At 36.9% G+C, this 21,453-nt stretch overlaps 1 protein-coding gene across 2 annotated transcripts; it reads left to right on the plus strand.

The window, feature by feature from the left end:
• Nucleotides 1–923: 923 nt before the first annotated feature.
• Nucleotides 924–16,832, plus strand: LOC122007867. 2 transcript variants are annotated; one of them, XM_042563398.1, is made up of 4 exons: nt 924–1,316; nt 15,747–15,810; nt 15,868–15,946; nt 16,276–16,832. In XM_042563398.1, the coding sequence occupies exons 1-4, from the start codon at nt 969–971 to the stop codon at nt 16,583–16,585; spliced, it is 801 nt and encodes a 266-aa protein (XP_042419332.1). In that variant the 5' UTR covers nt 924–968; the 3' UTR covers nt 16,586–16,832. The 2 variants fall into 2 exon arrangements, with proteins under 2 accessions (XP_042419332.1, XP_042419331.1); XM_042563397.1 differs by having other exon boundaries at nt 925–1,316; nt 15,747–15,946.
• Nucleotides 16,833–21,453: the final 4,621 nt, after the last annotated feature.

Consider the following 21,453-nt stretch of genomic DNA (forward strand, 5'->3'; position numbering starts at 1 on the left):
CAGGTAGTCAAAGCAGAATAGAACGTCAAAATATCGATCAAACCCATTATAAGTAAGACATATTAAAGCATCCATATTAATTACTCTATCCAAATATTTTACTCTAAATTTTAGATAAGATAACTAAAAACTCTCTGCATCAGTTATCTTATCCATTCCTTAAATTTAGATTTGATGAATAATGATTCTTTAAAATTAGGGAATGAATTAAACATCTATCCTAAAAATAAAATAATATTTCTTTTTAATCTCTCTCCTTCCACTCAATCTTTTTTCTTCCACTCATTCCATAAATATAATAGTAAAAAATAAAAAAAAGAGAACAAAATAATAAAAAAAATTAAGGATGATGAAAATTTTAGGATATTTAATGTAGTGTGTAGTGAAAAATGATTATCTAAATTTAATAAAATAGATCATTTATCTTAAATTTTAAATATAATAATAGAGAAATTGATGTGGATATTGTTATATTCCATTGCATGATTTATTATTTTTCCGGTGATGAAAAATATTTAGGATGAGTGAATCATTTTTGTCACATCATTCTATTCCATTGCAATAGAGACATCATTTTTTATTTTTTTTAATCTCTAATCGATAAAAAATGATAATATTACGATAAAAATATATATTTGATATTTTGATCTCCGACGATCAAAATAAGTTTTATTTTAATATTATAATTGCTCATCTAATTTGTTCTATAAAAGTTGAAGTACGAGTATTGTCACAACGTCGCAAGATTAGCACTCGAACATGACCGAATTTTCTGATCAATTCGGAAATTTGGATGAGTTGACTTGATTCCACTAAATTTGACTCGAATTGACCATGTTGATTTTTCTTGATATTTTTAAAAATCTATTAATTAATACGTGGAACAGAATGAACAGGGTTATAAAACGCATCACAAGATTTATTTCCAGTGGAAACGCAACTGTCTAGATAAGTGTGGCAAAAAGGTTATGCGGTCAACGTTTTTTCCTCTGAGGAATCACCATCAACGCCCATGTTGCAATGTTGCGCTTTACTTTTGCCTCGTCGATCGTTTCGTTGGCCAACAACCGCCGACTCCCGCTTGCAAACAAGCAGCAGCGAGAGGGGGGAGAAGAAAAGAATCTGCTTTTCCTTTCTATCGATCCATTCCGTCGCTCCCCGAGCGCAGCGCAGAGAAGATCCAGGGAGAAAGCGGGGGTTTTGGTGGGTGGAAGTTGCGAATGGACCGGAAAGTAGTGGCCGTCTGCGTCGGCGTGGCCTTCCTGGGTCTCCTCTCCGCGGCGCTTGCCTTCGCTGCCGAGGCAACTAGGACTCAGGTCGGCGAGCCAGATCGGCTCTCTTTCCCCACTTGTGTCTTCTTCTTTTTTCCTAATGATTTTTATTTTTTGTTTTGTTTTGTTTTATACTTTTGTTGTCGTTCTGCTTGATCGGTGTTTCTTCTCGCTTGGATCTAGTGCTATCTTTGCATATGGAGCGGAATCTGTTGTTTTGGTGTGTCATTCACTCTCTTTTTTTGTACTCTTTTATCATGACTCATGGCCGTTCTTCACTCGATTGGTCCTATTTAGATTGAATTGTGAGTGGATTGGAATGGGACTGTTTTTCTGTGGTCGGTAGCTGACAAAGAAGGGAAGATCGACAAGGCTGGTGTTCTTTGTCACGGTCTCCTCCTTTATTTTCGATTTGTTTGAGGGTATTTTATGATTATATCAAGGGAAAAATACTTTTAACCCTTCTATTTTCTATTAAATAGTATTGTCCCCCTATATTTTAAAAATAACACTTAACCCCCTTACCAAAATAAAATGTGAAAAAATTTGTAACAACAATTATGACCTTATGTTTTTGATAATATTAAGAGGGAAAAAATATATTGAATTGATGTGGAAAATAATTACATATGTCTTCGGGGTCAGCTCTTTAATTATTGATTAGTTGGATCGATAGTGTACACATGAAAAAAAAATACATAAAACGACAAAAAAAAAATATAGAAGCATCCAATGATGGTGTCCTTCGTCACTCGCTCGGATCTGTGGTGGATGTCGGTGTGTCCGCTCTCGGTATTCTGCAAAGTAAAGCTTGTCAGCTAAGGGTTGACATTGTCAATGTTACCCTCTTTGATGGTCAAGTCAGTGATGAAGAGATATGAGGCTCGCATCCATGCATGAAAAAGCAAAAGACCTTGAAGAAGACGAAGAAAATTTATCTTCATGTAAAAAAAGAAAATTATACCTTCATCTATTTTCGCAAAAGCTTATATAATAGTGGACAAGGACATATCTAAAATTTTAAATTTTGGGGGTAGTGAAGAAAATAATTATTATATATTATATTCAAAGACTACGCAACTGAGCCGACGAAAATATACATTTTAAACTACTTAATTTTATTTTATTCGTATAGTTAAGTATTAATCTTTATATATTATTGAAGATTACATACAATTTATTGATTTTAATTAGTAAATCAATAATCATGGTGGTAAAAGGCGAATACGCTCGCCCTCAGCGCCCCCGCCAACCCGTCCCAGGGCCAACACGGAGGAGGTAAATCACGGGCGGCTACTAGCCTTTGGAATAATGACTAGCACATAAGGGAGGCATTTATCTCGGCTTTGCCAAGATTCGAATCCCAGACCTCATGGTAGTAACACCTCATGCGTTAGCCACTAGACCCATCCGAGGGGTCAGTAAATCAACAATCATGCACATATTGATAATATCAATTAGGCCTTGAATCATCTAGAATTAGTTCAAATATTAATAAAAGAAACAAAAGTGGGCGTAAATTATCAATAAATTCAATTTGATTTTTTCATCTTAAGATTATCAAAAAAATATATCAAAAAGATAAAGACAATTGTCTTTTACATTTTTTTTTTCATATTTGACTTTGGTCAAAGGGGGTTAAATATTATTTTTAAAATATATGGGGGCAAAATGCTACTTGATAGAAAATAGAGGCAGTTAAAGGTATTTTTCCCTTTTATCCAATGAGGCAAATTCCGTACCTGTGCTTTGTTATGACATACTACTTCCCCTTTTGTTGTTCTATTTTTTATTTGTATTCTGTCAACATGCATTGCGTAGAATTCGGAGCTTTATATGATGGCTGTTTGTAAGAAGTTTTGTTGTGCAGTCAGCACCAATGGTCAAACCTGAGTTTTGGTGAATGACAAATAGGTTAAAGTTAGACGTGTTGCGATCTAACGTTACCGAGTGTGCAGGTTAACTAACCCCAATTAGGATGTTCGAGTCTTGATTGGTTGAAAATCGGATATATGATTCCGGCAAGTCAAGATGTTCGATTATCGACAGGTTGAAGTTCAGATGTGGGATTCTGGCAAGGATCAGGATGTGTGATTCCCAATTGGAGAAGACCAGATGTGCTGTCGGGATGTGCGATTCCCGATTGGAGAAGACCGGATGTGCGATTCCGGTAAGTCGGGATGTTTGATTCCTGAAGTTCAGATGTGTGATTCCGGAGGTAACTCTGCACCTGGTAAGTAGAGGTAAGTCGCTGGAGGAGAGTGACTAAGTGAGGACGCACCCCTATTCAAAGGGACAGTAGGTGTCGGTCTAATTTAGGCTCATTTTGGAAATCTAAATTGAGACCATGATTAGATCCTGGTCTCGAGGAGACAAGGTCTAATTACTTCTCATTATTATTCTGCTAACATTTGTCTTATTAGACTAACACTTTTTGCAGGGCAAATGGAGTAAAAAGGCCTTGGGTGAACAGTACCCGAGGCGCCTTCAAACATTGGAAGGCGCCTTCGTACCCTTCACGGAAGGCGCCTTCGGTGCTATAGAAGGTGCCTTCCACAAGATAAACTTCAGACTTTATCGCAGATAAGGAGCAAGAAGTTCGGGATCAAACTTCGCAGGTTGGAGGCGTGTTCAAAGCTATGGAAGGCGCCTTCCACACCTTTTATAAGGGTATCTCGACCAAGCTTCAAGTATCAACTTCAATACGAGCTCTTACGCGCCCGGTTCGGCTCGTCGACTGCTGCCAAGAAGTCATCCAAATATTGAACTCAAGCAGGCTATCTATTAAAGTGTTTGGTAACATAATATAATTTTTGTTCTTAATTTTTGCAAACGGAAAGTGTAGTCTGTTACACTTCTCCGATTCTTTTGTACTCAATCCCCTCTTTTGGCGGTTCCAGAAGAGACTTTTAGTGAATTATCCATCGATAGGTCTGCGGGACTTGGGCCTTGGAGTCAGAGTCGCTGAAGGCTCCAAACTAAGTAAAATTCTTGTGTTTGTGTCTTTTTCGTTTCTGCCTATTTCTTTTTCCGCTGTGTACTCTTGTTTTTAAAAATGAAAAAGGCAAACTTTTGAAAACCACATGGTTCACCCCCCTCTATCACGTGCGTCTCGATCTAATAAGTGGTATCAAAGCAAGGTTCTGTTTTGAATTGGTGCAACCACTAATCAAGTCCGGGAACCGTTTTATTTAGATTTTTTTGGTTTTTCGTATCTTATTTGAATTGATAGAACTTACCCTTTCAAATAACTATTTCTCGTTCGGTTCTTACTCAAAATCGGTGCAACACCACTCGAGTCGTCAACATTTTCTTTCTCAAACACTACTAATCCAAGGCCAAGTCTTGGTACCTCCTTCGAGCTTTCTTTTTCAACAATCAAATGACCCAACTTAAGGGATTCAGCACCGCTCGTCCTCCTCTTTTCAACGGAAATGACTTTTTGTACTGGAAGAAGAGAATGAAGTTTACTTGAAGATGGACATTGAGTAATGGTTCATCATCCGACAAGGGTACCCTGGGCGCCTGTAGACGAAGCAACAAAAATACCACTCGATCTAGAAAGATGGAGTTCGGAAGATAAAAAGAAAGCTCAGATCGACTCCAAAGCATTGTACATGATCCGATGCGGACTCACAAAAGAAGAACTCAACCGAGTCGGCCTGCACGAGAACGTAAAAGAGCTATGAGACAAACTCATCAAACTACATGAAGGAACTCCCGATTCGAAAGAACGAAACACGACCTACTTCTTAATTACTGCGAATTAGCTCCACGCTCGAATTAAAGACATCCTCACCTTCACCTAATCGAACACCGGATCAAAAATCGGGACGTAATAAGATACGCTCTTAACTCGTTCCCCCAAAATGCATTGTGGATATCGATCATAGATATCTATAAGGTTTCAAGGAACCTCTCTAAATTAAAATTAGACTAATTATTTTATGAATTAGAGTTGCATAAACAAACTAACGGCCCGAAGGTTGAGAAAAGAATTGCTTTTCTTGCAGGTACATCAAAGAGTTAAAGCTGAAACTGAATCTGAATCTGAATCAAACAAAGAAGAGCAACTAGTGAACCTGGTAAGTAAGGTGTTCACTAGACGTAAGAAAAGCTTCACTAAACGCGATATGAAGAAAATGTCCAAGTCTGCATCTAACAAATCAAAGGCAAATGCCATATGTTATGGCTGCAACAAGAAGGGGTACTTCAAACACAAATGCCTGAACAAAAACCAAGTCAAGAAGACAAAGTAAAAGAAAGCACTAAAAGCGAATTGGGACGAGTCTTCGGAAGGATCGGGAGCAAGCGAACCGAATCAAGCAAGCTACCTTGCATTGATGGCAACTGGAGGCAATTCAGACGAAGAAGACAAGTTTGAATAGGAGTCGAGCCACAAATCTTCATTCGGGTCAGACCGACCTGAGGTAAATTCCTTTATCAGCGTAAATTCATTTAAAGTAATTGCTTGTCTGAATAACCTAGGAACAAGCTAAACATCTCCTAAAGGAAAATAACATCCTTATGGAATAACTGAACATGAACTCAGTGACTAGCCAAGTTCAAGACAAAGATTCAACTCAAATTGCAAAACTTAAGAAAGAAAACTTTGTCCTGAAAAGTCAAGTCAACGAGCTCAAAGGGCAGTTGGAAAAGTTTACCTCGGGAACCAAGTACCTAAATATGATGCTTGGTTCCCAAAGAGCGGTGTATAACAAATCCGGACTTGAATACAAACCCAACATAAAATACAAATCATTTTTAACGATAACTCAAAATTCAAAATTAACTAAAGCTTAAGTTCCGAAAGCGTGCCTAACCACACAAATAGGACACAATCAATACTATGTACCAAAAGATAAATTCACTATATAAATCCAAATAAATCAAATAAACCACCCTTAAAAATTAAAACTCTAAAAATAAATTCAAATCTAAAATCAATTAAACCTAAACTAAACAAGAACAACATCAGTGTAAACTCAAACTATAACCAACTTTACTATAACTATAAAACAAATCGATAAAAACCTAAAATCTAAACCCAAAGTCTAATAATTCAGGGGAGACTCCAAATTTGTTGACACCTCAAAAAAAATAATAATTTACTCGGCTGGGTAATCAGGATTGATTAAATAAGGACAAAAGTTTAACTTGATAAACAGTATTGGTGAAGTTTTGGATGATAGTAGGTTAGGGAAGCTCTGCCTATGCATGCCTAGGAAGATATGGTTTCGACCTGGTGCATTTGGCTTAGTAGAACTAACTAAAGCTACCTCTTACTAATTCTAACTGGTTAGACCAGAGTTTTTTATTAAGTTCAGTGGATAAAACTATTTAAAAAATTTTGAAAGCGTGATTACTTTAATGATGTTCAGATGACTCACCACAACTTAGAAGTTTATCCAAAGAATATCTATTTATTAAACCCAAAATTAAACTTGAATCTAACACAAATTAAACCCAACTCTGAAATTCAACTTATCTTATCTCATAAAATTATAGAATTTCCTGATTGAAAATATAGATCAGGTGAGATGACTAAGGATTCAAATTAAACTCAAATTCAATTCAAAATTAAACTTAAATTAAATTCAAAATTAAACTCAAATTAAATTCAAACTAAATTCAAATTAAGTTAAAATTAAAACTAAATCCAAATTAATTAAACATTAAACTCATAACAAATAAAAAAATTCTATTACCTCCACCAAATGCGTCTCCAATACAATCGGAGGCGCTCTCGAAAGGACGAGAAAAATCCCGCCCTAACCAACTGAAGGCGCCTTCAGTTGGTTGAAGGCGCCCTCCATAGACCGAAAGGCACCTTCTATTAGGTTGAAGGCGCCTTCAACCCGTTCTTTATAGCGAACAGAGCCTTGCTCTGTTCGCGAATTCGTTCACAACAAAGGTGCCTTCTACCCCTCTTTTCACCACGTTCTTCTCCTTTTCTCTCCAGAACTCCAACAATGCCTCCTCGGTACACTAACTCAATCTGTTTAGTTATTTTGGCAATATATATATATATATATTTTCTTGTATAAAATACTTTAGGAAACGTCGAAATGTTATTCCTAGTTCAAGTAATGCCCCATCTATCGATGCTAGATTTCCCACTGAGCGACTTAGGCTAGATTTTCTACAACATACATATATTGCACTTAAATCTAGGTTTTTGAGTAGGTCCTTTTTCACCTGATATTGTGCCCCTATTGTAGAGGTCATTGATTATTACCAGTTAGTCATTTAGTAAACCTAGACTTGTGTGCACAGTTTTATAACAGTCTAGTTAAAGTTGATGACTTGACATACTCCACTAGAGTTGGTAGGAAGGACTTTAGTTTCTCCCCCACTCTATTGTATGATAGCTTTGGACTTAGGAGGTTTGTATGTTCTTTTTTGTGTTATCCTAATAGGGATTTGTCATTTGGTGAACCTTACTTCCATATTACATTAGATACTATCCACATATACTTTTTTAGGGAGGAGAGACTACTTACTGTGACTGACTTTAGGTCACTCTCTCTTAGGGTTTAGGACTATGTCCTGTATCGAGTCTTGACCACTTGTATTTTGCCGATCACATCTCGCGATGTTCCAATGATGCGACCGTCCCACTTATTCTTCATGTATGCACTATGCCAGCGTCTAGACATCGACATTGCATTACACATGTTTCAGAATGTCATCCATGCATCCAGTCTCGTCACTAGACGACAGGTTCATATGCCCTATTGTCACATTTTTATGTACATATTTTCGACCATAGGGATAGATATGACCAGGGTTCGTCAACTTCCCTTAGCGCATATGGCGAGATTGGTTAGCGTCAGCTTGCATTAGTGCACGACATCACTGCTTGGGGGGGCTAGCTTAGAGAGTGGGACCGTAGCCAGACGCGTTAGGCGAGGCCGAGAACGATTTTCCACCCATCATTCCGACTGGGGGGAGGAGTTGTCGACATTTATGGAGCTCTTTGGACCTTCTCCGACCTAGCTCTTGACCCAGCCCTCGACTTCACTTTCCTTCGAGGACTGATTTGCTCGACTTGAGGAGTCTTCCGTGTAGATTCTACAGTCAGTCTTGGAGAGTTTCACTTCTCTCCTAGAGGAGATGACCACTGGATTTCGGCAGCTAGATATACAGATGCAGTCGATCCTTCGAACATTACGAGTGCCTGAGCAGCCCCGACCTCCACCCGCTGGCGATGATCAGACTTGAGTGTTTTTAGGACACTTATACATTATATATCTTGTTGACTTGATCCATACAGTTAGTTACTCTTTGTCACTTTTATTTGGTTAATTTGGGAAATTTATTTTTAGATTAGAACTGCTATTTTCAAAATAATTTTTTTCAGATGGTTTACAAATTCTAAGGAAATTTTTCTTACTTATATTTTCTAAAAAAATCTCATTTCCTTAGAATTTCAAAATTGATTTTAGCCTTAGTCCAGATCAAATCTATAGAAAGCATATTCCCATAGATCTAGGAATTGAGCATCTCACAAACACAATAGGTCTATTTTGATTGTGTATGTACGAACTTGGAACAGCGTGAGATGCATAGGCAAATTGTCTGGACTTAAGATGCTTATATTAGTTGCATCAACACAAGTCTGGGCGAGAAATATCAAAATTACAGTGATAGGTTAAGTAATTCATCTTAGTCAAATATTAACTGGATACATTTACTTAACTTGGCTAACCAAGTGAACATTGTTATCGTCTGATAGTCAGTTAGTAATAAACGGTGACAATTTCTAAAAAATTATTTTTCTTAAATATATCAGGTTTAGGGGAGGATATTTGGAGAATAATTTCAAAAATATATTTTGACGCCTCCTAAGATTCTATTTTTAAAAATAGTTTTGGAAATTTTTACTTAATTTTTTTTTTCAAAATAACGTAGAATATTCTTGTTTAAAGTTTTTGAAAATATTTCTCTTTGATTAAAGTTTTTGAAAATATTTCTCTGATTTAAAAATTTTGAAAATATTCTAAATGGCTTAAAGCATTTTGAAAATATTTCTAAGTTAAAAACTCTGATTTAAAATATTTCTAAGTTCTTATTCAACATACTTTGCAAATTTTTCTAAATTCTTGGTTAAAATATTTTCTGAAAATCTTTCGAATTTTTCGGAACTATTACTTATAACTTTTGTCAGCTTTCAAAACCTATTATAAATTTTAAAAAATTTTCAAAGTTTAGTGGAAATTGTTTTAAACTCTTAACCTCCTCCCTACAATAGACCTATAAGTTTTTATGCTTATTTTGAAACGTTTATACTCGTGTGTTGCAATTCCTTGGTATACTTGTATATTTTTGATGGATATCAAAGGGGGAGGGTAAGGGTTTAGTAAGAAAAACTAAAAATTTAAAAACCTTAACCCTAAAATGCTCGATAGAATAAAATAGAACTTGCTTAATTTTTATTGCTATTCTTTTTGCATTATTGTTTTAACTTTAATTCAAGTTATCATTGCATCAAAAAGGGGGAGATTGTTGGTGCAGTCAGTACCAATGGTCAAATCTGAGTTTTGATGAATGACAAATAGGTTAAAGTTAGACATGTTGTGATCTAACCTTGTTACCGAGTGTGCGTTGACTAACTCCAGTCAGGATGTTCGATTCCTGATTGGTTGAAGACGGATGTGTGATTCCAGCAAGTCGAGATGTTTGATTCCCGATTGAAGTCCAGATATGGGATTTTGGCAAGGGTCAGGATGTGCGATTCCCAATTAGAGAAGACTAGATGTGTAATTCTGATAGGTCGGGATGTGCGATTCCCAATTGGAGAAGACCGGATTGCGATTCCGATAGGTCGAGATATTTGATTCCCGAAGTCCGGATGTGTGATTCCGAATGTAACTCTACACCTGGTAAGTAGAGGTAAGGCACGGGAAGAGAGTGATTAAATGAGGATGCGCCCCCGTTTGAAGGGACAATAGGCGTCGATCCAACTTAAATTCATTTCGGAAACTTAAATTGAGACTCTGACTAGATCCTGGTCTCAAGAAGACAGGGTCTAATTACTACTCCTTATTATTACTGTGCTAACATTTGTCTTGCAGTTATTGGATAACACTTTTTGCAGGGCAAAAGGAGCAAAAAGGCCTCGGGTGAACAGTACCCGAGGCACCTTTAAGTATTGGAAGGCGCCGTCGTACTGTTTACGGAAGGTGCTTTTGGTGCTGTGGAAGGCTCCTTCCGCATGATAAACTTCAGGCTTTGTTGTAGACAAGGAGCAAGAAGCTCAGGATCAAACTTCGCAGGTTGGAGGCGCCTTCAAGGCTATAGAAGGCGCTTTCCACACCCTTTATAAGGGTATCTTGACCAAACTTCAAGTGTCAACTTCAATACAAGCTCCTATGTGCCCGGTTTGGCTTTCTGACTGCTCAGCTTCCTACTGTACTGCTATCCTGCTACGACTCTACTATGCCTAACTACTGCCGAGAACTTGTCCAAACACCGAACTCAAGCAGACCATCTACGAAAGTGTTTGGTAACATAACATAATTTCTTTTCTTAATTTCTGTAAACGGAAAGTGTAGTTTGTTACACTTCTTCGATTCTTTTGTACTCAATCCTCTCTTCCCGAGGTTCCGGAAGAGGCTTTTAGTGAATTACCCATCGATAAGTCTACTTAACTTGAGTCTTGGAGTAGGAGTCGCCAAAGGCTCCCAAGTAAAATTCGTGTGTTCGTGTCTTTTTCGTTTTTGCCTATTCTTTTTCCGATGCATACTCTTGTTTTTTTAAAGACAAACATTTGAAAACCACGTGATTCACCCCTCTCACCGCAGTATGTGATTCATCAAAAACTCTATAAACTAACAATCTTTTTTAGAGGTTCTAAGAGTTATCGATCCAATAACAAGTCACACTCATATATAAATGTGTTTGCCAATGATGGCTTCAAATATCGGAAAATAAAGAAATTTTATTATTTACTTTATTAAATTTATCGATTTAATTTTTTTCCTTGTTTCACTAATTTTATATTTGTGCGAGTAAGTGTAGTCCTAGGAATACGTTTAGCACATGGATTAAGAGATTTTTTAAAAAAAATCTTCCAATGTGCATTTAGATTCCAAACTAAAATAAAGATGTTCTACGGAAATAAATTTAGCTAATATTTCTCTTAATTTATTATCAGAATATAAAAATAAATCGGAATCAGTACTACTGTTAGTTGAGAAAAATCTAGATAATTGTGTTTAAAAATGGTCGAGTCTATATTCCGTCAGATGCTTCATTTCTACGTGTCGTTTCAACGACCCATTACCGCCACTGGATTGGAATTTGTATGAAACATTGCAATGTTTACATTTTGCATACAATTCTCCAGACGAAAGAGTGACCTTCTCAAAATGTTTAGTGAAATTAAAAGATTTTAGAGGAATTTCTCGAAACTTAGAAGTACTTGCATCGATACTTCCTTGTGTTTCGGATGTCGAAATCGGAAGGTACTTGGTCTCATTATCGGTGGATTGAATGTTGGGGTTCTAGTGTGGATTAACTATTTCCTTTCCTCTTCGAGATCGAAATGATAAACCTCCACAGTCTCCTTCTATTGTAGTTGAAAGTTGGAAACGAAAGTGTGTAAAAAAGGAGATTTGGAGTCGAAAATGTATAGAGAATGCGAAATTGAGAATAAGAATAGAAAAGATGTGTTTGAAAATGATGAAATTAACTCTCTATTTATAGAGTTTGGATAGTAACGAATACTAAATCATAGTTATTGATAAAAAACGGTTAAATGATCTTAACCGTTCAAAAAAAATCCAAAAAAATCATTCTCATCCCCCTCAATGGGTAGGAACCGTTGGATAACCGGTAGCCAAGGAACCACCGAATGACTAAAAAAAAAATTAGAACCAACGGTCCATCGGTTTTGGGATCCTAGAACTGTAACCAGCTTGCCGAGCCGGTTACGGTTCGGCCCGACGATTGGGCCGGTTACGGTTCAGCCCGGCAACCTGGGTCACCGGCTCATTGACCTGATTACAGGCCCGAGGTTAGGCCGAACTATAGTACCTTTATTGAACAAAATCGTCCATGTGGACTTTACAGTTCAAACTTCAAAAGCTAAGACTGAGTGTTAAGTCCTGATTGAAAGTGAAGAGTCTTGACATGAAACATCTAGGTTTCCTGAAAGCTGTTAAGGTAATCAACCCAGGTGCCTTCAAGTTTTTTTGGAACTAATGTAGTAAAGAGAAGTTTGATTTTGATGCTTTTGAAAGATAAAGGATGATTGAAACTTATTTCTGAAAATAGTTACTCAAACAACTCAGATACTGTCCAGGCAGAGAGAACCTTCCATCAAATTTTATATTTTATGACTGAGGCTCAGATGACAATGTTTCATGGTGCATTAAGCATCCAGGTTTCATGAAAGATGTTAAGAGCTTGTTAGTCGGGAACTACTGTATTTCGAGAGTGATAAGTGATGAATACTTTTGAAAGATGAAGGATGAATGAGACAATACTGATTTTATAAACCACTCTATGTCTGAACACTTGCAGGATCAGGAGATTAACCAAGCAATATGATAGCAAACTTACTATCATTCAATATTGACCACTTCGTGAGGCCACATGCTTATATGATTTTGTGGTTGAAGGATAAGGTGAATGTGATGAGTCAATTTATCTTTTGAATGTTGAATGCTTTGAGGGATGTGGGAAACTTAACCATGTTTTGGCCTGCATGCCACTCTGTAGGATATGGGAAATCATTTTTTGGCCTGCATGCTAACTTTTTTTTTTTTTTAATTGTAAAAACTGATGAGTTATTTTCAGGTCCAAAATATTAAAGTAATATTGATATATAGCAGTGGTTATATGTTCTTTTTTGTTGGTGCAAATTTAATTATGTTTTTGCTCTAAGACCTTCGACAGGTGAGCCATCGGAGAGCTGTTGTGGAGGTTGACGGAGTCATCATGACCAGGAAGAAGGAGAGGGTGGGCTATGTTTGATATTGTCCAAGTCACGGGGTCTCCGAAGAAAAGTGAGCTATCCTCATCACCGGAGAGCCAGGAGGAAGGTGGGGCGACCGGAGATGCCTGTGCGTGTATAGAAGGGAGTCACCGAGCACTACCAGAAGGGCTAAATCTCCTGGAGAGCCTGCGAGGAGTAGAAGAGCGATGGAGAGGTTAGAATGGAGCTGGAGGTGCCTCGCCTCATCCACTCCGATACTCAAGTCAGTCTCCGATGGAGGAGATAATGAATAGTGTAGTAGAGTAATGTGTGTGTGTACCTTCGTCCGCGAGAGTGGACACCTTTTATAACACAAATGGGTGAGATGTCGCATCTACGGCTATTAGAGGGGATGATGTGCTTTTGACAGGATGTTATATCTCGGTATAGAGGGTGTTCCATCTCCGTATCAGAGGGTCACATCACCAATATTTAGTACTGTGGTAGATCTCATGGGATCACCTACGTCAACCATTGTTGTGTCCAAAAGATATTCACATTTCGCATATCTCCACAATGACATGATATTGTTCACTTGGGCCTAAGCTCTCATGGCTATATTTTTGGGTGCTATCCAAAAGGCCTCATGTCATGGGAGATATCTTACATCTTTTTAATCCACGATCTTTTCCATATCTTTCTAATGTGGGACTTTGATAGTATCCCCAACAATCTTCCCCTCAAATGAAGGACCACCATTACTCTCATGGTCCGAACCTCCCCGTGAGCTTCCGGTCACTCTTGACTTGTTTCGAATCTCCCCGCGAGCATCCGGTCACTCTGACCTGCTCCGTGCCTCCCGCAACTTCATTTAAGGTCATCCTACATGACATCTGGTCTAAACCATAACTTTGATTCCTTTTGTTGTGTCCAAAAGGAATACACATATCTCTATAATGACAAGATATGTCTACTTGAGCCTAAACTCTCATGGCTTTATTTTTTGGCTCACCCAGAAGGTCTTTTGTCAATGGAGATATCTTACATCCTTTTAAATTCATGATCTTTTACATTTCCAAATGGAACTTTGATTGTATCCCCAACAATCATATTGTTCCACGTGTCATGCAAGTCCACGTGTTATTGAGCATATTTAGGCTTGGAAGAGGCGTCGGGTCAAAGTGTAGGTGAGTCAGAGTGTCCAAACGGCGAAGCCGCTCAAAGATGAGCTACGCGTTCAATTGGCGGGGTAGAGTGAAGAGTTGGGTTGGCGGGGATGATTGGAGAGTTGAGTCGAAGGAGGCGGAACATAGCACGGGGCGCGCGACAATAGCGAGATTTGTCGTTGGAGGCGATGAGATAAAGAGGAGATCGGCTGCGGCTCAGGCAACAAAGGCGGTGGCGGGGGCTTAGAGATGAGCTACTCGTTCAATCGGCGAGGCAATGCGGAGGGCTAGGTCGGCTGGGCCGACTAGAGGGCTAGGTTGGCGGGCTCGACTAGAGGGTTGGGTTGGCGAGGCCGACTGGAGAGTTTGGTCGACGGGGGCGGAGCACAGCATGGGGCGTGTGGTAGTAGTGAGATTTATTGTCGGAGCCGTTGAGATAGGAGAGGAGGTCGGCTATGGCTTGGGCAACAGAGGCAGCGGCGAGGGCTTAGAGGTCGAAGGCGGCAATGGGGGCTTGGAGGTCGACTGTGGTTCAGGTAGCCCAGAGATGGCGGCAGGGGCTCGGAGGTCGGAGGTGGCGACGGGGACTCAAAGACCGAAAGTGGCGATAGGGGCTCAGAGGTTTGGAGGTCGACTGTGGTTCAGGTAGCCCAGAGATGGCGGCAGGGGCTCGGAGGTCGGAGGTGGCGACGGGGACTCAAAGACCGAAAGTGGCGATAGGGGCTTAGAGGCTGGCTACAGCTGAGCAGAAACAAATTAAATAGCAGATGTTGAAACATTAATATTGGTCAGATACAACATCACTAAACAGTAAAGAAGCTCATAAGTTGTGACCAGATTCTTCATCTTCTTTATGTATATTTTGGTTGGCCTTGATTTATGGCTCAGTAGATTGAACTTTGGGTGACAACCTATTCCTTCAGTTTGGTAACTTGTTAGATGATTTTGATTTTCTTATCTATCTGTCAATCTTTCGGTAAGGATGTGGCACTTTTGAGCTACCTCATACTTTTAGGTTGAGATCCGGATACCTGCCAGACTTTTGGTCACATCATGATGCACAAGGCCAACATATTTAAATTTAGGACTTGCAGATAGTGTCATGTTATTTAACTCTAATCAAACTACAATGGATGTATTTCTTCATTATTTTTCATTAATTGTTTTTGCACTTTTTAAAAGTGCTTCTTGAAGATGACTCTCTATTCACTAGATTGTTCATGAAAGACATTCTTTGATGTTTTTGTTATTACATTTATGTGAGGTTCTAAAATATCCTGAAGATGACTCTTTTTTGTAAAGTTAATTTGTCTGCATGATAACAATATCAACAGTGTTTTTTTTAATCCAAGTGTATGCTTATTCAGCTCATCCACAATTTTACAGGCTTCTGATGTTCAAACAGAAGATGGACTATGCATATACCCTAAGAGCCCTGCACTAGTACTAGGTTTAGTATCATCATTGGCTCTTGTTATGGCTCAGGTAACAATAAACATTGTTGCAGGATGTATCTGTTGCAAGAAGCACTCTGGCCCACCAAACACCAATTGGACAATAGGGTTGATATCCTTCATTGCTTCTTGGTGAGCATCTATTTTGAAAGATTTAGATTTTTTTCCCCTCCTTGTCGAGTCCTATTGTCTGTATACCATGATCTTCTGGTTTGTTGCTTGTGGCATTTGCTGCCTAGCTAATTATCCTACCTGATTAGTTGCTCGTCACTATTTTTCCTTGTTTATCTCCTATGTTTTTTTTCCTCTAGTCAACTTGCCTTGATCATTTTACTATCAGTTAAGTGATTGAGATTGCATGTTTGTTCTCTTCTGTTTTTTTTCCCCCGTTTTTCCTTTAATAAGTGATCTGTTCTCTGTAGACCTGAATTCCCCTCTTTAAACATGTCCGAGTAATGCAGGGTCTCTTTTATATTAGCCTTCCTTTTACTGCTGACTGGCGCTGCCTTAAACGATCAGAGGAGCCAAGAAATGATGTATTTTGGCTACTGCTATGTCGTCAAGCCTGGAGTATTCGCCGGAGGGGCAGTGTTATCCCTTGCAAGTATCGCTCTCGGGATAGTCTACTACGTTGCCCTATCTTCACAAAATGCTCAAATTTGCGACACTCAACAAAACCAAGGTATCGCAATGGGGAATCCTCAGTTCCCAGCCCATGTCACTCCTGTTTTTGTTCATGAAGATACCTACAACCGGCGGCAATTTCCCTGATAAGCACAGAATCCACTGTATCAGCCATAGATTGCTGTTTGTCTGTTCAGCAGCTACAATGATGCCGGGTTGCGATACATGCAGATTTAACATTCAGTGGGGTTTCGCCCAAAATGAAGAAAGGTGCTCATGTAATTTGTTGCATTAGCAATGATGCTTGATATTCTTGTTTGGGTGCTGGAGTTCTTCTGTTTCTTTCAACAAAATTGTATTTTTAATTCAATTGAACTGAGCCAAATAAGTTGTACATGTTTGGCTGGGGGCATACTTGACGCTGATTTGGTCGATCGTAGGTTTGCCCACAAGCTGGATCCGTAGTTGGGTTAATGGATTGGTTACCCATTGGCCCGATTAGCTGGGCGGACTAGTTAAATTTCAAAGGCCTAATTTACTATATTAATTACCTACATGAATTAGAGTTATTTACTCTTGACATTTTTTTATTTTTAATATCATGTTAAATAATTTTATAAGTAATTTAATATCTTATCTTCCTAGATATTTATATACCTCTATAGAATATCATTTGATCCAACAATTTTTTCATTGTGCATCTTATTTAAAGTTTATTCTACTTCTAAAGTTTGATTTTTAAGATAAAAATTTAAATATATATATTCATTTGACATATTTAAATTAAATTGATCATTTAAATTTTCATTAAAAACTTAATAAAAATATCTCTTGTACCGTTTTTTTATTTTTCCATCGTTTACTAATAATATATTGCAATCATGTTTACTAATAATGTATTGCAATCATCTTTAATATATTTTATTTGGATAAGAATTTTTATTTTCTTTTCTCTTATTTTAACTACTATATAAATATCTTTTATTTTTTTTATCCAATTTTTGATATAATTATTTAAAAGTTTTATATTTTTTCTTCATTTACTATTTTTTTAGCCTCTTTATTGGTTATTGTACATTTTCTTAAGTTTTTTTTCGTCCTTACAAATATATAATTCTTTATAAATTGTCTTTCTCTTATACTTTCTCATTCTACCACTGAGATTCCTTACTTAGTGATGCATATCTCTTTGATTCATCAAGTGCACTTTTAGCTATTATTTTTAACTTCGATATCATCTTATCTCATGTCATATTAGAGTCAATCGTATATTTCACCTAATGCTTGTACTCTGACCTTCTTCGTAAATATATTTTGTTTCTCATTTTTTAACTAACACAATTTAATTCTAGGAGTCGTATATATTTTCTTTATATTGATACTATATTTGAAACGTATATCAACACTACTAACCTATGTTGGATAGTTAATTTTTCTCTAGAGATAACTTAACAATCTTTATAAATCTTTCTATCCTTTATTCTAACCATAAGAAAGTCAATTTATGATTTATTATTCTCACTTTTGAAAGTGACTGAGTGTTTTCTTTTCTAAAAAAAAAATGTATTAGCTCATATAAAGTTATATGCTCGCAAAATCCAATATAGTTTTTCCTTCATTTCTTGTTCCAAACTCATAACCACATGCACCCTCTCATATTTTTAATTTTTCACTCTGACATGTCCATTTAGATAACCTCCTATTAAAATCATTTCATTTGACAAAATATTTTGTAATATTTCATTTAGGTCGTCCCAAAATTTTAATTTGGTATCTTCATCTAATTCTACTTACAATGCATATATGCTGATTATGTTTATAGTTTCCTTTGTCACTATTATTTTAAAGGATATAATTTTATCTCTTTTTCTAACTACTTCTATAACTCCATTTTTTAACGAACCATCTACAATAATATTCACTTCATTTTTTGTTTAACTATTTCTTGTGTACCATAATTTAAAATATGAGTTCTATATCATCTTTATCTTCTCACATATTGGTATTTGTAAAAGGATTAAAATGTTTAAAATTAGATATAATTAAATTATTTAGGAAAAATAATAACATAATAAATGATAAATAATAGAGAAGTAGATTTATAGAATTTTCTAGGATTTCTTTTTAAAATTTAATATGATTATTTGGATGTTTTATGGAAATAAAAGGAGAGCATATAAAAATTTTATTTAGAATACCTATTAAAAGGAGGGGTTGTTTGGAACTAAAACCCTAAGGCTACATTTGGAAGGAGATAATCCGCTTTGTAATGTAATCAAGATTAATTATAATATTAATTACTTTGTTTGATACTGTTTTAAAGTTGTAATGTAATGTAATTTATATTACAAAAGATAATAAAATTTTATAATCAAGATTACAAGGCCAACACCATATAATCTAATTACATTACAAGGTCACCGTTTAACTAAAATTTAAATGTCAAATATACCCCTAGTCTATTTTCGGCATCAACTGATCACCGACATCACTTCCGTTGTCGTTGCCACCCGCCTCCCGTCCCCCGCCACCGCTCGTCGTCAACCGTCGTAGCTCGTCGGCAACCGCCGTAGCTCGCCGGCAACCATCGCCGCCCTCTGGCCACTGCTGCTGGCCATCGACGACGCTTCCGCCATCGTCGCCGCCGCCACAGGCCATCTCCACAGGGCAGCGTCAGCCACTGCCATCGGCCATTAGCCATCGTAGTCGACCGCCGCCTTCGGCAAAGGTGCAATGGCCGCTGCCACCGTTCGTCACCTCCGGTTGAAGTCGCAGGATATTTTTATCATTTTATAATAATACGAATTACATTCCTTATAAAAAAATATAATAAACACTAAACAAAAGAATGTAATTATCCTTATCAAATATTACATACATTGCATTATCAAACATAATTTCATTACATTACAAAGTTTATTACATTACAAGTTTGATTACATTACCCCCAATCAAACAAACGTAGGAGGGAAATCAAAACCTAATAAGTTTTGATTTTTACCATTGTTGACATCCTCTCTCCCCATGCGTGCGACAGCCACAGCTGCCCATGTCGCAGCATCTTCCCGCCACGCGCAACATCGCCTGCGCGCCTGATAGCGTTTAGATGAAGAAGACATAAAAGAGAACACTCGATAGCAGCAACTTAGATGGGGAAGAGACAAAAATTGGAAATCATTTTTTTTTTCTTATTGCTAATAAATCTAAAACACAATTACAAGCATAGGCTATACATGCCTTTATATAGCAGTAGGAGAAACTAATCTGATCATAAAATCATACCATGGATCCTTAAATTATGCATATAGATTTCGACTTGATTCAAAGTCTATCCATTAAATACGGACATATTCTATCTTAATTTTGACTTGATTTAAATAATACAACATAGTCTCCCTTAAACCAAGTTGCAAATGTTAGTGATCCCAATTGCCTTCTTCAACTTGAGAAAAGTCTCTATCTTCATTGATTTTGTAAAGATGTCTACAACTTGACATTCACTAGGGCAATACTCAATGTTGATTTATTTTTCTTTAACCCATTCTCTGATTTTATGATACTTGATATCTATATGCTTGCTGTGACCATGAAAGACTGGATTCTTAGATAATGCAATTGTTGACTTGTTATCACAGAAAATTATCGTAGGGCCATCTTGTTTGTGTTGAAGAAAATCTAAAATTTTTCTTAGCCAAATTACTTGCGTAGCACAATTTGTTGTTGTTATATATTCTACTTCTGTTGTTGAAAGTGCTACCACTTACTGTTTTTTAGAAGACCAAGAAAATATAGCTGAACCTAGATGAAAAGCATATTTTGATGAACTCTTTCTAGTCTCAACATCTCCGACCCAATCACTATCTGTAAATCCAACAAGTTTCACAATTTTATTAATAAAATACAAGATTCTCCCATTAATTGTACCTTTGACATATCTGAGAATTCGCTTTGTTGCAACCCAATGTGACTCTTTTGGTTTCTCCATAAACCTGCTAAGTACCCCAACTCCAAACGAAATGTCTAGCCTCATAGCAACCAAATATCTTTAAATCCCAATCAAGCTTTTATAAGCTGTAATATTCATACTCTTACTAGTTTCATCTTTGGACAACTTTATCTTTTCAGTCACGGAAGTAGGAACCGGTTTTGAGCACTCCATTCTAAACCTTTTCAAAATATCATAAGCATATTTCTTTTGTGAGACAAAGATCCCATCATCCATCTGAATAACTTCAAGTCCTAGGAAATAACTCATTAAGACTATATCTATCATTTCAAATTTACTAACCAAAGCCTCCATGAATTCTGTGATTAACTTTAAGTTATTTCCGATGAAGACGATCAGGTCATCAACATAAAGAAACTATGAGTGTATCACCAGATTTAGTATGTTTAACATACAAAGCATGTTCATAAGGACATCTTAAAAAACCATTTTCAAGAAAGTAAGAATTAATACAACTATACCATGCTCTCGATGCTTGTTTTATACCATATAAAGTTTTCTTTAACCTATAAACTTTATTCTCTTCCCCTTTCTTCACATATCCTGAAGGTTGTTCAACGTATATTTCTTCTTCCAAGAAGTCATTCAGAAAAGCAGATTTCACATCCATTTGATATAGTTTCCAATTATTTTGAGCAGTAAGTGAAATAAGCATGCGAACTGTATCAAGTCTACTTACAGGAGCAAAAACCTCAAAGCAATCAATACTTGCATTTTGCTTATAACTTTTTGCAATTAACCTTGCTTTAAAACGGTCAATTTCACCATTTGACTTATACTTTGTCTTGTACACCCATTTTGCTTCAACTGGTTCTTTTCTTAGAGGTAATTCAGTCAATTCTCAAGTACCATTAGTTTCAATGGCCTAAATTTCCTCATCCATTGCCTTTAACCAATGAGTTTTTTTGTTTTTGCAGCATCCTCAAAAGATATAGGATCACAATCTGCAAAAAGAGCAAACTGAATAATTTTCTCATCAAACAGGTCATTATCATTACTTAATATGTAA

Source organism: Zingiber officinale, chromosome 8A (genome assembly GCF_018446385.1).
Source record: "Zingiber officinale cultivar Zhangliang chromosome 8A, Zo_v1.1, whole genome shotgun sequence".
Taxonomy (NCBI): Eukaryota; Viridiplantae; Streptophyta; class Magnoliopsida; order Zingiberales; family Zingiberaceae; genus Zingiber; species Zingiber officinale.

Bases quoted from the DNA above. Each gene is read 5' to 3' on its own strand.
- LOC122007867 (XM_042563397.1), top strand. From the start codon at position 969: ATGCGGTCAACGTTTTTTCCTCTGAGGAATCACCATCAACGCCCATGT. The intron at 1,317-15,746 runs GTCGGCGAGCCA...ACAATTTTACAG, and splicing joins CCGAGGCAACTAGGACTCAG to GCTTCTGATGTTCAAACAGA. The intron at 15,947-16,275 runs GTGAGCATCTAT...CGAGTAATGCAG, and splicing joins ATATCCTTCATTGCTTCTTG to GGTCTCTTTTATATTAGCCT.